Genomic DNA, 13,590 nt, shown 5'->3' on the forward strand with positions numbered 1-13,590 from the left:
GTGATAAGAGAAAAAATATCGGTTTCTGGTCTTCCCTACCAGTCTTTTATTAGGGCCAAGGAGATTTCGCTCAGCTTCTATAAGCAAGATCACGGGAAAAATGCAAGCAATTCAAACCAACCAACCAATTCCTAGCTGTTGAACTCCCCACAAAATGTAATAATAATTTACTATGGCACGTACCAGACAACTTGAAATCTTAGCAACAGTCCTGCCCCTATTTAATTGAAGTTTGTTTTTTGAAGTAAATGGGTTTCCTCTGGCTCTGTTTGTACTTCTTCAAAGCTGAGCAGTGTTTAGAAGGTCACTTTATGTGGGAACAAGATGATATGGTGCGTATAGTGCTAACAGGTTACCCCAAGATTAGGAGCCCACTTCAGTGTACTGAAGGTTACTTTACATGGGAACACAACCAAAAGTGCTGACAGGTAACCCCACATTAAGAGCCCAGGCAACATCTCTGACCCAGTCACTATGAGCCTCAAGTTTCTCTTCTTCAATCCATTGACCACCCACTTCTCTAAAAAAAAAAAGAAAATTCAGGTAGAACTGAGAAGGATAGCCCTGAGTACCAACAATAAAATAATTTAAACTTAAAAAAAAAAAACATACACATAAATTTAAGGCCTACTGATGGCAACTGAATAATTTATTCATCGGTCATAAACAGACAGATTAAAGGAAATAATCTTCCAAGATAAAATGCCATCAAAAAATAAACATCATCAAAAAGCAAACAACAGTAATACATGTAGTACCCCCCACCAATAAAAAAGTGAAAAACCTTGCGGCATGAACTTACTTCCAAACTTTCACTAAGTTATCACAACCACCTGTGATAAATCTCTAAAACAATGGATAAAGTTTTTCGCGCCCTCTGATTGGCTACTCAACCTCCGGATGTCCAGCGCTATTCACTCAGTCACCTCCAGTTCCTCCGAACGAGCGACGCCAAACCCGCAAAGTTACGACCAAAATGGCTTCTCGGTTTGCTATAACAAAGAAATTTTACAAATAATTAAACAAGCTGTTCCCGAAATACACGAAGAAGGTGACCAAATTCGGTTTGGAACTTTTCACAGGTAAAGCTATGCCTGTTTGACTTGAATTTATCGATGAAACCGGTGAAAAAGATTTTTGTATTTGATGAGGAATCTCAAATATATTGGTGACCTTTATGAGAGACAAGACAAGGCAGACATACCTTCACTGGAAGGATTATAATCATACGACAAAAACACAACGAGCTGTACTCGGTTTACATTGAGCCTGGAATATTTTTATGCGACAGTGTTCCTAGCTTGGATAGTCGACTAGACTGTAGCTCTTTTCAAATCTAAGAAGCAACTTTTTGGCATTCTAGTAAAAAAGCACTTTCCAGCATTTTACGAGCACAATCCGGACAGACCAAACTGACATTACAAAGTTAGTAAAGGAGAATGGAGGAGAGGGATGAGGGGACACTTATGTTAGAAAGGCCGTGTTTACGTCAGCTGTTAACTGATGCGGTCATTTTTATTATTAAAAGGGATGAAAAAAATATATTAAGGGCTTTTCGGGCGTGTAAGAATTGAATAGTAAGGCCTTCTTTTTAATCATACACCATCCCTCCTATTTGATGCATATGCCACCCGGTTGCTCTCGAGGGAGTGTCCGTTATAGCCGGGTGCCTGCAGGGCGAGAGTTGATTGTTTTTTCTACTCAGTTCATGCTACATTTATACGAGTTTGTTTAAAAACTTGTCCAGGGATTGCAGCAGTTCGTTCAGGCTCCAGTTGTTCAAAAGGTGGATAGCGCTATCCACCGGATAAAATGCATGTCTATCCACTGGATAGCGCAATTGGCTCCCCCTAATATTTATCTACTGGATAGTGATTTATCCGGTGGATAGCGCTATCCAGCTTTTGAACAACTGGGGCCGGGAGTATAGTAGTTATCCCTGAACGAGCTTATCCACTTTGCAGGGGGGGGGATTGCGAAAATATCCTACATACATTTTTATAAAATGACCGTTTTGTGAGTTACCCAGAGGCGTAACAAAGCATTCATAACATTCGAGGCAAATGTGGCCAACGTCAAATTACGACCAGGTGTCTGGGAACGTGCTACCACAAGGAGATTGTAAAACCTGGAAGAGTGAAGTACGACTCAGTTAACTAACGCTAGCTCTGACGGCTTTGACTCCAGTATTTTTCCCTTTCCTTCCTGCCCATGATTACACACAAAGACCATACTGTCCATACTCTGAGAAACCAAAAAGAGTCGTTTTTCATTTTTTTTTTTTTTTGCGTTCCTGCCTTACACAAGGGGACTGTGAAGGAAGCAATGCGTTAACAGCGAGGTTTGTTTCAATTTTTGCAGTTGTGCATTGTGTCCTATTCATTCCAAAGGACTTAGCCGATAATCGATCACCAGCCTCACAAGGTTGCACAATTGCAATTTACATATCCAACTTTTCTCTGCCCGATAATTCGGTGGGAAACACAAAGCTTCGACGGAGACTGGCGACTGAATTGCTGTGCCTGATGATTAGGAGGGGAACACAAAGCTTCGTTAGGGACTGGCGAATGTCCCTGGGGTGGGGGGGGGGGGGGAAGTATGCAGTATGAAAACGACAGAGATGCTTGTCGGAAAAGGTAGAACCGCAACCGAAAAAGCTATTCGGGTATGGTTTTATTTTGTAACTATTTTCATTTTACACACGATCTTAAGTGATAAATGTACGGGTAAAAGTACTTTGGCCCGAGCACCCTACTTAAGACCAAAATTTGTAACCTACTGCAAGACGACAGGCACATCCTTCTCTTTGATATGGGAGCCCCCTCCCTCCCCCCAGCAGGTAGGTAAAAATTCAAGTATTCGATTACAATCTATTACACTACTACATAAGAAATTTCTGCAATTTGATTGGCTTAGAGAAGTGGTATTTTAGCTTAATTTGAAATGCCTGCATGTGAAAATTACAAACCTTTTGCGGGTAGCAGTATAAACAAATAATAGCATGATTTGTACGTGATATTTGGCATAAATACCACTCGTGATATTTCAAAATTGTCTCAAATTTTACTCGCCTATCGGCTCGTGAAATTACGTCCAACAATTTTGAAATATCGCTCGTGGTATTTATGGCAAATATCACTACAAATCATGCTATTATCTATACTAATTCAGTTAAAATAACCCTCAACTCCGAAAATGCATCTCTGTGCAATATTTTGCTTCTCGCTGGAACCTGGAGGGTAAAACAGGTGTTATCTATTATGATGGATGGCCAAATCTGTTGACGGAATGCGTGACGAACAAAATTTAGACTATGAGTAGGTGGCATGACCGAGGCGCTTTTCGTTCCCAGTCTTTTTGGACCTTTCCTTTCTGAGAAATACAAAATACATGGAAATAGGTCGGTAATTCTGGGCGATTTTTACCCACTTAAGGAGTAAAGCTGTTTTATCTATATTTTAGCACACCATAATGGGTAAAAGTCGCATGTTTTAAGCTTCACTTCAAACTTAGAATCGAAGGTTGGAATTTCAAGATTTAGTGACCGCAATAATATTTAGTTAATATTTGTACGGCAAGGAGGAAGTGGTTATTGATCCCGGGTTGTTTATGTTCTAGAGGCTGTGAAAAAGAATTAAACTTGCTTCTTAAATTTCCTAGTGCACTATTTAGAAATTGAGGTAAGTTTGCCTTGAATATTTATATGTGATCACAAAAAAACTATGTCGTCGATAATTTGAATGTTTTTTTTTAATACAGATTTCACCCCGCAGTTGCTCCGTGTCGATATCAAGAACAAGGAGAGGTAATTGATATGCGAATTGTTTTCGCACCAGATTAGATTATGAGAGGGCACACTTAGGTACAAATTTTTCGTAACTCATAGTCAGTATTCGAGATCGAATGAACAGCAGTTGTTTTCCAGGCAAAAATAGGCGTCCGTCTTTTAAGACATTCTCAGACGAGAACATCAACTGGACATGTAATTAGCGTATACACACGGCGATATTAATGTATTGGTGTCTAACCTACAATAGATTATGTCTCAACCATCGATTTTCCTGTACTACAAATGGCTAAATTTTCTCATTGAGTTAAAAAAAATCAGAACCTTCTTTAGCTTTCAATGTGTCTCGCAAATAGCAGTAAGTCGGTACTTGCAAATTGAAAGCTCTCACTGTAACTTCCGTTTATGACCCACGCGCACTGAGTTACGAAGTTGTTTGAGCCCAGAGATTATATAAGTGGAAGTCAGTTACAGTCTGTAATAATGCATCAGTCCCTGAGGACGTATAGGAGTTTTCTCTTATGAAAAGTGGATGAATTATTTAATATTTTATTTTGGTTGTTATCATAGATGACTCTATGGTTTTTGTATCAGCACCATGTTCTGTTACATACTTTATAGAGAAGAAAAATAGCTTAAAAAATCAAACCCAAAGTAATTTACTCAGCAATTTATGAGACATGTTGACATTTAGTTTCCTTCAAAAACTCATTAATATTCAGTAGGCATATTATCCAACTGAGTTCTCGAATCTAAACAGGTGCAAGGACATTTATACCGAGTTAGGCGAGAGCTTTGAATTCAGCCTCAGGGGAATACGGAGTTGAATGACTGAAACAGGCTGATTAGGATAAACTTTTTATAAAGAATACTAATAAAGGACGAAAGTTTTATAAATGGTCCTTCTAATTTGCAAACAAATGAAGAACAAAACTTTTGCTTTTCTGACAAAATATCTACCGGAAACGGAAAAATGTTCGTCCTAAAACGCAAAAAAAAAAAACCGTCGATGCGAAGTTTTTTAACGGAGAAAACGCCATATAAAGATATACTGTTACCGCCGATTTCAAGATTGAGTAAGATAAATGAGTCACAAGCAATCGAATTTTTACCAGTTTGCAATTCCGTGAAAATTATCCTACTGTGTCCCATGACATAGGGCAATTCTTTTCCTCATATGCGGATTGACTGTGGAAATTCTTTCATTTAGAGAGCCGTATAGCGAAGGTAAGTAGATGCTTTTAAACCGAGTACTTCAGTTACGTTGCCCAATGTAATGCATAACTATATCGACCAAATTTTCAGTGTTATTTTGGCTGCTTTTGTTTGTCATTTAAACTCAATCAACACGTTTTAAAACAGAAATGCAAGGTTTAGCAATCCTATTGAAACGAAACACTCCGAGGACGTTTTTGAAGCTATTCAAAACACTCACAGCACGCGTTTTCAGCACGTGTTTTATCAGTGATAAAACACTGCTGTGTGTGTTTGATGGTCATTCCTTTTTAATATGTAGATATTATTTCCCTGAACAAATTAAAGAGTTGACTAGTTGCTCAGTAAGATTGTTTTTTTCCTAGACTGCCAAAATAAACTTCTAGACGCTATTCGAAGCTTAATGCTACTTGATGACCTATAAGGAGTGGATGAGATTAAACACGATTTTCTTCGTGTCATGCACAGGAACAGCCCAATTCGATAAAAAGCTCATTTTTTCAACTGAGTTTATATAATTTTTAGTCAATCACATCATAATCATTTGTCTTCATCTCTGAAGTGGCCGAGCTGTTCTTTGAAAAAATTTCTACCTCTACCCAATGTCAGTTCTTCAAAGTTCCACAAGGACATGATCCATGGAATAAGTTCTCACTAAGGGAGGGATCAAAAAGCCCTTAACATGCATGTTCTGCACACTTTCATATACTCAGGTGTAACGTTTTGTTTTGTTTTGTTTTTTTGTTTTTTTTGCTGTGCAAAGAGTTTTCGCTATAGGATATTTTTTTTTACTCAGTTATCTTCAACTTTGCTGCTCCTTAACCCAGGGTTAAAGTGACATGTACGATCTGCTACTTTTTCTCTTAGTGTCACCTATGGTATTGGCATAGAAATGGCTACAGGTACATCACAATCTGCTGCAGATGAAGCGTTACGTACAACAGATGAAAATGCAAATTTTCAGCGGTTGACAAGGCTTCTGATGCGTGGAGGGCTCGCACTCTTAAGAGAAGTGTTTGACGCTATCCATCCGCCAGCCAACCTTCCAGCTGTACTTGGTAACCCTACCATAAAGTCAAAGCTGCAAACACTGAGAAGAAATAGAGTCCTTACCTACCCCGAATGGGAGTGCCTTTACAACCCACCGTCAGGAGCTTATGGAAAGTCGTCCGACTTTGACATCACCTTACTATGTAAACTGCTTCGAGAAATATGCAACCTTACCCCTTCCACCGGATGGGACAACTTACCCAACAGCACTGATCACAGCCGCGAGGCAGACGTGGTTAGAATTAAGTTTTATCGTAACACAATTTATGGTCACAACCACAGCATGGAGATAACAAACGCTGATTTTGAGAAGCTTTGGATAGAAATCAGTGAGGCCCTATTGAGAATTGCTGGCAGGATAAGTAGCGCAAAGAGAGATGAGTGGAAGAAGTCCATCGAAAACCTTTCCCGTGGTCCACTAACACCAGATGCAAAGGAATATGTTTCAGAACTTCGGTTATGGTACAAAAATGATATGGAGATAAAAGACGAGATCGAAAAGCTAAATGAAAAAGTGGAGCAGAATACCTGCGAGTTTCGATGCGAGTTGGAAGAAATCAAATTGAGCCTTCACACCTTTATTGAATCCTTAGGTCCATCACCAACTGACCGACCGGTAGAATTTGCCCGACTGCCATCTAAAAGTGTGAATGTTCCTACACCCTCGCAGCAGTCACGTGCACAAGAAGAAGGTTTCTCAGCAGGACCAACTACCACCCCTGACCCACAGACAAGTCAAGAAAATCGTGTGTGTATACCTATACCCCCAGAGCAGCCTCTAGTGCAAGAAGAAGGAAGTACCACAGCAAGTCCATCTACATGCACGGAACTACAGACGAGTCTGCAGAATCGTCCAAAAGCTATTGATTTCTGGGACGTTGTCTGTGCATTTAAGAAACCCCTAGAAATATTGCTAGAATATTTGAAAACAAAGCTTGGTGTTGTTGTTCAAGGATTCAGACAAGGTAGTTTGATCATAACAGTTTCCTGCACTTCATTAGAAGTCCTTGAGGCTCTTTGGAAGGATTACCGCAGAGGACATCTCAGTGAAGTGGTCCAAGATACCCTTGTCACGGATGAAGTTCTGAAAGAGCTTAACCTAAGTGAAGTGAAACTGAAGACCATCATTTCAGAGGACGAGTACATGTTATGCAAAGACCTTTTCATTCACAAATCGGGTAATTATAAAGATTTATAATAATACCACCAAACAGTTTTAATTGTAATAATAATATTATTATTAAGGTAGATAACAGGCACATCCTGAGCAAAGAGGGAGCTTAATCAAAACTTTATCGCGCTTATTTCATCTTGTTCAATGTCGTCAAATGTTTGCAAATGTTTCGGGAGTTGCATGAATTCTAATTAAAAGAATGCATCGAAGTTCAGGAAAAGAGAGTTGTTGTCTTGACTTGTGTTCACGTCTTCCAGGAAACGTGAAACTACGCTGACTTTCATGTCGTAATAGTGCAGTGACGGGAAAAAAGAATAATGCAAGTGCGAAGATGTTGTTGTTTTTTTTGCTAATCTATCAAATCGAAACCCTTTTGTTTACTTGCCGTTCTCGTGGCCGTCACCGTCGTCGTTGATTAAGCTCTCCAAGATCACAACTTAACACTGTTTCCTTGTTTTTCTTCAAAAGGAGACTACACATCAGTGTCCGGTGGCTATTTCTTGATGATAAACAACCGCAGCTCACAATTCTCTTATGTTGCAAAGCAATTTCTGGGCCAGGACTTTGGCTTCAGAATCAAGGAAAAAGTCAATCTGTCAGAGCGTGAAGTGTTAGAAGTACTAAAGGATACCACTGGACGAGACTTCTCCAGTGATGATTGTTTTTTGTGCGTGATCCTGAACCGTGAATCAAAAGATGAGACCAAGGCAATCACATCGCTTTTCAGCCGAGATAGATGCCCCTCGCTAGATGGAAAACCAAAGCTATTCCTGTTTGAAGAGTGGGATGGAATGCAAACAATCAAGGAAAGAGACAGTGGTCCACCTCCACGTCCAGATTTTCTGGGTGAAGATGATTTTCTTGTTTGGTACCGTACCCCTTCACATAACCGTACTCGCCCATCTCCAATAAGGATCTCTAGTCAGAATTATTATTTCAGGTGGTTATACAACCTGTTGAGTGGAATGCACCTTACTGATGCCATACACGATACTGAAAAGAAATTTCCAACACAATCATGGTTGGTCAGTACGCTAACAAAGGAAGTATTTTTCAAACGAAACTAATTTTCACACTGAAGTCGGCTGAAATACAGTAATGGCGATTCTAGTTTGACAAGAATTAATCATTCTTACTTTATACAGTTAAAAACCAACAATTAGTTTAAGTAGAACTGTCATTAACAGAGGAGATTTTCACTGTTTTCATAGAACAGTCCCCTGGTGGGGGGGAGGGGGTACTCCCTATAATAGCCTATACGTGGAGGCTCCTTCAGGCCTTAGGTGTGTGAAAGGGTAGTGATTTCACTTGTTGAAGTATGTCAAAGGGTAGGGAAAGCTGTTGTTTCAGTTGCTAAAAAGCGAAAATTAAACAGCGCTAGCAATGCATTTTGTGGCTGTGAAAAAGTCGTGAAAACGTTCAGTTAATCGGAATGCAACGGTTCTAAACTAGGTGTGTGAAAGGGATACCATTTGTCAATTTAAGGAGGTTCCTTTTTCTGTCAAAAATGATACATAAAAGGGTGAGGGGTTGAACCTCGGGGCGGAGCCTCCCCGTACAAAACTTTTTTTTAGTACCCCCCCCCCCCCCCCGGGAACGGCCTTTATTAGAGGATGTTAGCATCGACAACGAGTACGCGTTCTAGAACGAGATCAGCGATTTTGCGTATTGCGCATCCGTTCAACGCATCTCCACGTTTTCAAGTCGTCCTGTCAAGTTGCACTACGACGAGTTCTCACCAAAAACTCGAAGTGGATAGAACGACTGGGAAGAGCTGGTTTTCAAAGATAAATTCCGATCGTTTAATGCAATTTCTTTTCGTTTCTAGCCTCTCTTTATCATCTTGAACATTCGTTATATTATGTTTTATGTAAAATACTGCTTTTGAAGTCGAGGAAAAGCAACCGAACGCGATATTTCCTACACAGAGTAAATTTGCATTTACCCGGGAAAGTTTCATGTCTCTCCACTGGCCTCACAGGCTCACGAAATAACCCCGAAAATTGCCATTACTTGGTCGAAAATATCCCAACAGTCGAAGCGGAATCCCATAATTTTACTTTCTATAAACTCGAACTCGGTGTCATCGCTAAGAAAGAAAGCTGAGAAAACGACTTCGAGTACGAGTACGGCTTGAAGTCGTTCTCGTACTATACTCGTTGTTGATGCTAACATCCTCTATTATCGAACAAAGTAACAACTAGGCAGTTTGAACAAAAAAAATATTCGGGCATTTTTATTGATTTCAGCTATAATTATTTTAATCACAATGTAAAGCCATTAAGTCAGATCAAGTCATGGCTTAATATTTTGCCCACAATTGGTCTTGTTAAGGAGAAAAACTGACTGAAAATTGTAACGTAGCGCAATGGAAGACCTTGGCATAATAAATGACAAATTACATGAAATATCATATAATCAGCCAGTATAATAAATAAAATGAAATGCGCCGTTTCTGCATGCTTGGTAGGCTACGGAACAGGAGCCTATGACCCATGGGCTCCTGCTGCGGATAATTTTTCCATATGGTCCATATCGGTAAAACGAAAACGCGTATTTCCCTCAAGTTCTTTATTTTACGGTGGTAGAAACGGGGCTAACAAGTTGAGGGTGTCAGTGGGTAAAGCGTGTAAAATGGATAAGAACGGGAATGATATTATATAACGAGTTATTAGGTTAAATATTCATGCTATACTTCGCGACAGATCTTAGAGTATAGCAAGGGTCATTTTAAGGAAACAAGGCTCTGCTGCTCATATTTCGTTACCTTAAATAGACCTAGGCTGCCTGTTCCCCATAAAAACCGTTACTTTATGCGAAACGTTTCGGTGTTTAGTTTCATTAGATTAGAAGGACTACTAGTATATCGTAGTTTGGTAGTATCATGTATTAAATTGGACACTATAATTAGCCTACAGGAAAAAAAAAATTGAAGTGCATGCATCTTGAAACCAAAGGTACTTATTAAACCTCTCCTCGGTAAATTTTTATGTTTCAAATTAAAATAGAATGGCTAACGACATTAATTTTTCACAGCAAGCGGGTATACAAAAGCGCAACTAAAAAATTGTTAAAAATGGAAAACAAGGTAGAGCAAAGGAAGGGGAAATTGCTGAAAAAAAGTCCACATGACACCTTTTCACTTTAAAACACTGTTGTCATGTCTTTTTTCAGAATAAAAGCTAGTGTTTTCAATCAACTTGCTACAAGCAAGCAGACGAGGGTCTTCTAAAACTGTTGCCATACGAACGAAGATGACTACCTCATCACATTGATGAGACTAACTCAAATTTAGTCACCACAGACATAGCCTGCGAACCCAGACGAATTTCCGAGAAGCGACGACCGAAATTAGTCTGCCGGTTCGCAGGCTACCACATGCGTTTTAAGCTTCCTTTAAAAGGGCGGAATGTTATTTCTTTCCATGACACGAGTGAGTCAGCGGGTTACAGTCGGTGTACTCAACGGTCGGCTGTAACGCGATACCAACTCACAACTCTTGTCACAGCAAAAAAAAAACAAGAACGTTTTTAATCGTTAAGTGGAGCTTGCTTCTTGGAGATAAGGAGATAAAATAAGAAATTTAGAGGCCTTGACACGGGGGAGTCGGTTACAAGGGGTGTACTCAACGGTCGCCTGAAACGCAATACCGACTCGCTCGTGTTACGGAAAGAAATAAGAGAGCTCTTAAAAAGGGTTACGTCGAGGTTTTTGCTTGGTGAATAAATAGGAAATTAGGAGGAGACTAATTCTACACCGAAACAGGATTTCCTCGCTAAAAGTTTCCGACATCCTACTTTATCAACGGTTGAGTGTTCTTTAGGATATTTACTATTTATATAGTTTTCGACGATTTTATTGTTTCTGAATTGATTAAATACGCGTGTAAAGATATACGAAAATCAAGGCTCGATTCGAGAGAAAATATATCATTGCCAAAGAGCAAAAAACGTGAAGAACATAGCGGGTCATTTAAATCGTCGCTGGAAATAACTGCATGTTCATCACATGACTCACTTGCATACAATGAAAGTTTTTACAACACCCGATCAGTCAGCCTCACCATCGAAGTTTCCCTGAAGTTTTGCTCATAACGATTCTTTTTTTCTTCGACCACTGACGCTTGTGGTAAAGTAATCAACGCTTTCAAGCGATAGAATTGGATGGAGGACCAACCCGTTCCCGAAAAGGTCGACATCTTTTGAATATGTTATAGCTCATGTTGCGATATTTAGCCCCAGTTTTCACGGTCTCCGTTAGGAACGCTTGGGACCATGAATCGCTTTTGGCGCGCAACCCCCACCCCCCCCCTAAATAAGGTATCTTATTATTCACTCAAAATATTTCTCCGTTTATGATTGGCTAAAATCCCACGGATAATTCATGATAACCAGCCACTGTTGACCAAATTGGAAGAAGTTTGCGATATGTGAAAAATAACGTCAATTCTATAGCATAATTGTCAGAAAACTGGACAGTTAGCCGAGAAGACCTGGGGACGAGGTTGAGTTGTTTTGCTGTGAATACAAACAGATTATAAACCGATGATATTTTGATACTTAGCCTTATCCAATAATTGTTTGTTATTTCTACATTTAAATTTCTGTTGTCTTTTAACGGAATCTTCTGAAAATGGATATGTTGGAACATACCAAGTCTCAGTTTGATCTTTTCCTGCTTTTCAAGCATCACGAAAGAGGGTTATAAGGCTGGCGTGACCGAGGCGCTTAGAACTCTGGGAAAAATAGTTTTTATCAACTCAGTCAGAGAAGTAACGTGGGGAGTAAACCTGTTTTATCGGTGTTTACCACATCACTTTAAGCTTCACCTCAAGCTTACATGAATTTGAAGTTTTAGTGAGTGCAATCTTTGTCACTTTCATATGGCTGGATAGGCGGAAGTGAGTTCAATACTGTACATACTGTGATGATCGAGTTGTTTGTGAAGTGAAAACGAAAGTGCTTTTACATCCCAGCTCACTGTTTAGAAAACGAGGTAAGTTTGTCTCAAAGAGAATGTGATCACAAAAATTTAAAAATCTACGTTGTTGGTATAAATTTAGCATCAGCTCTTTATAGATTTCATCTTACGTTACGTTTAATCTTATTCTAGAACAAGAAAGGGAAGGAGAGGAATTTCACGATTTTGGATTTGTTTCACCCCAGTCCAGCTTGTTAGAGGGAGCAGTGGGGTACGTATATCCTCTTTTACAACTCATCATATTCGAGGCCGCATTTCAATGAAATATTGAGCATCAGTACTATTTAAATCTTCAGAGAATGTCGTAAAAATTAGCATAATGCATACGCGTCGCAGCCTGACCTTTAAAGATATTAGTTTTATGTGGACTTCTTTGCATTTTGTGTTTAATATGTTTTAACACTTAACAGTTGATTCCCTTGCACTGTCAACGGCTAGAATTGTCACATTGATGCAAAGAATTATAGCCATGTTGCCCTCAGTGTATTTGATCGAGTAAACTGGTCCTTCGCACAGTTCACCTGATAATTGATATTGAAGTCGGCTCTGAGACGACCTCTCTTATGGAAACTGAGTTGAACTGCAATCGCAAGTCTTAATTGTAGGTAACTCTAAGGGAGTCGTGCCTTTGATTCGTCGTCTGAGGTAGCAAATTAACTGCACCACGCGCTTGTACATACGTTACACAGAACGAAATGAATTAGAAATTCAATCTCGACAGTAATTTACATAATTATGAGATTTGGGGCGCTTTCCGTTCAACAAAAATTCCGGTTTGCAATTTTGGAAATTCTACGAGCCCAATGGAACGGTTCATTCCGGTTGCACAGACCCGACCCAAGTCACCGAGCTTTTGGTTATTGTTCTTGAAAGCAGGATACAAAAGAGCGGTACTGGGGCTAACTAAGCATGTCCTGATTGCGCTGGGCACTTTTTCGGCACTTTTTGGACCACTATTTTATATTTCCAGCACTCTTGAGCACTTTTTTGACTTTTGAGCGGAATTTGAACATTTTTTTCGCCTTTGGGCAACATTTAAGCACTTTGCACACATGTTTAATGCAATATTTTGTCTTCGAAACGTTTTCAGTAAGCCGAGTAATTCTATTATCATGAATTTGAATAATTCCACCTTGTCGCCTGACTGTTGTCATGAAAATGCAAAATTATTCTTTTAACCGGGAATAGTCGTTTTTGATTGGGTCGTTTTGTAATGCTTCGATGTAATAGATCGAAAAGAGACTAATAACAGTTGTAGCTACACGGTGTACGTTAAACTCCATACGGTTCAGTGTTGCAGTGGGAGTGCTTTAAAAACTATGCTGAGTTTACGGTTGAAGAGCTTGACTGGGTCGATCTTGGGTTTATATCTTAATAAAGAGTT

At 39.5% G+C, this 13,590-nt stretch overlaps 1 protein-coding gene across 1 annotated transcript; it reads left to right on the top strand.

Moving 5' to 3' along the window:
- The first annotated feature begins 5,873 nt into the window (after positions 1-5,873).
- LOC140923298 (uncharacterized) lies at positions 5,874-8,790 on the top strand. Its single transcript, XM_073373393.1, has 2 exons — positions 5,874-7,230; positions 7,695-8,790. The coding sequence occupies exons 1-2, from the start codon at positions 5,895-5,897 to the stop codon at positions 8,291-8,293; spliced, it is 1,935 nt and encodes a 644-aa protein (XP_073229494.1). The 5' UTR covers positions 5,874-5,894; the 3' UTR covers positions 8,294-8,790.
- Positions 8,791-13,590: the final 4,800 nt, after the last annotated feature.

This window comes from Porites lutea, chromosome 13, assembly GCF_958299795.1.
Source record: "Porites lutea chromosome 13, jaPorLute2.1, whole genome shotgun sequence".
Classification (NCBI taxonomy): domain Eukaryota; kingdom Metazoa; phylum Cnidaria; class Anthozoa; order Scleractinia; family Poritidae; genus Porites; species Porites lutea.

Excerpts from the sequence above, each read along its gene's own strand:
- LOC140923298 (XM_073373393.1), top strand. The coding sequence starts at position 5,895 with ATGGCTACAGGTACATCACAATCTGCTGCAGATGAAGCGTTACGTACA. Across the intron at positions 7,231-7,694 it reads CCTTTTCATTCACAAATCGG|GAGACTACACATCAGTGTCC; the intron begins GTAATTATAAAG and ends TTTCTTCAAAAG.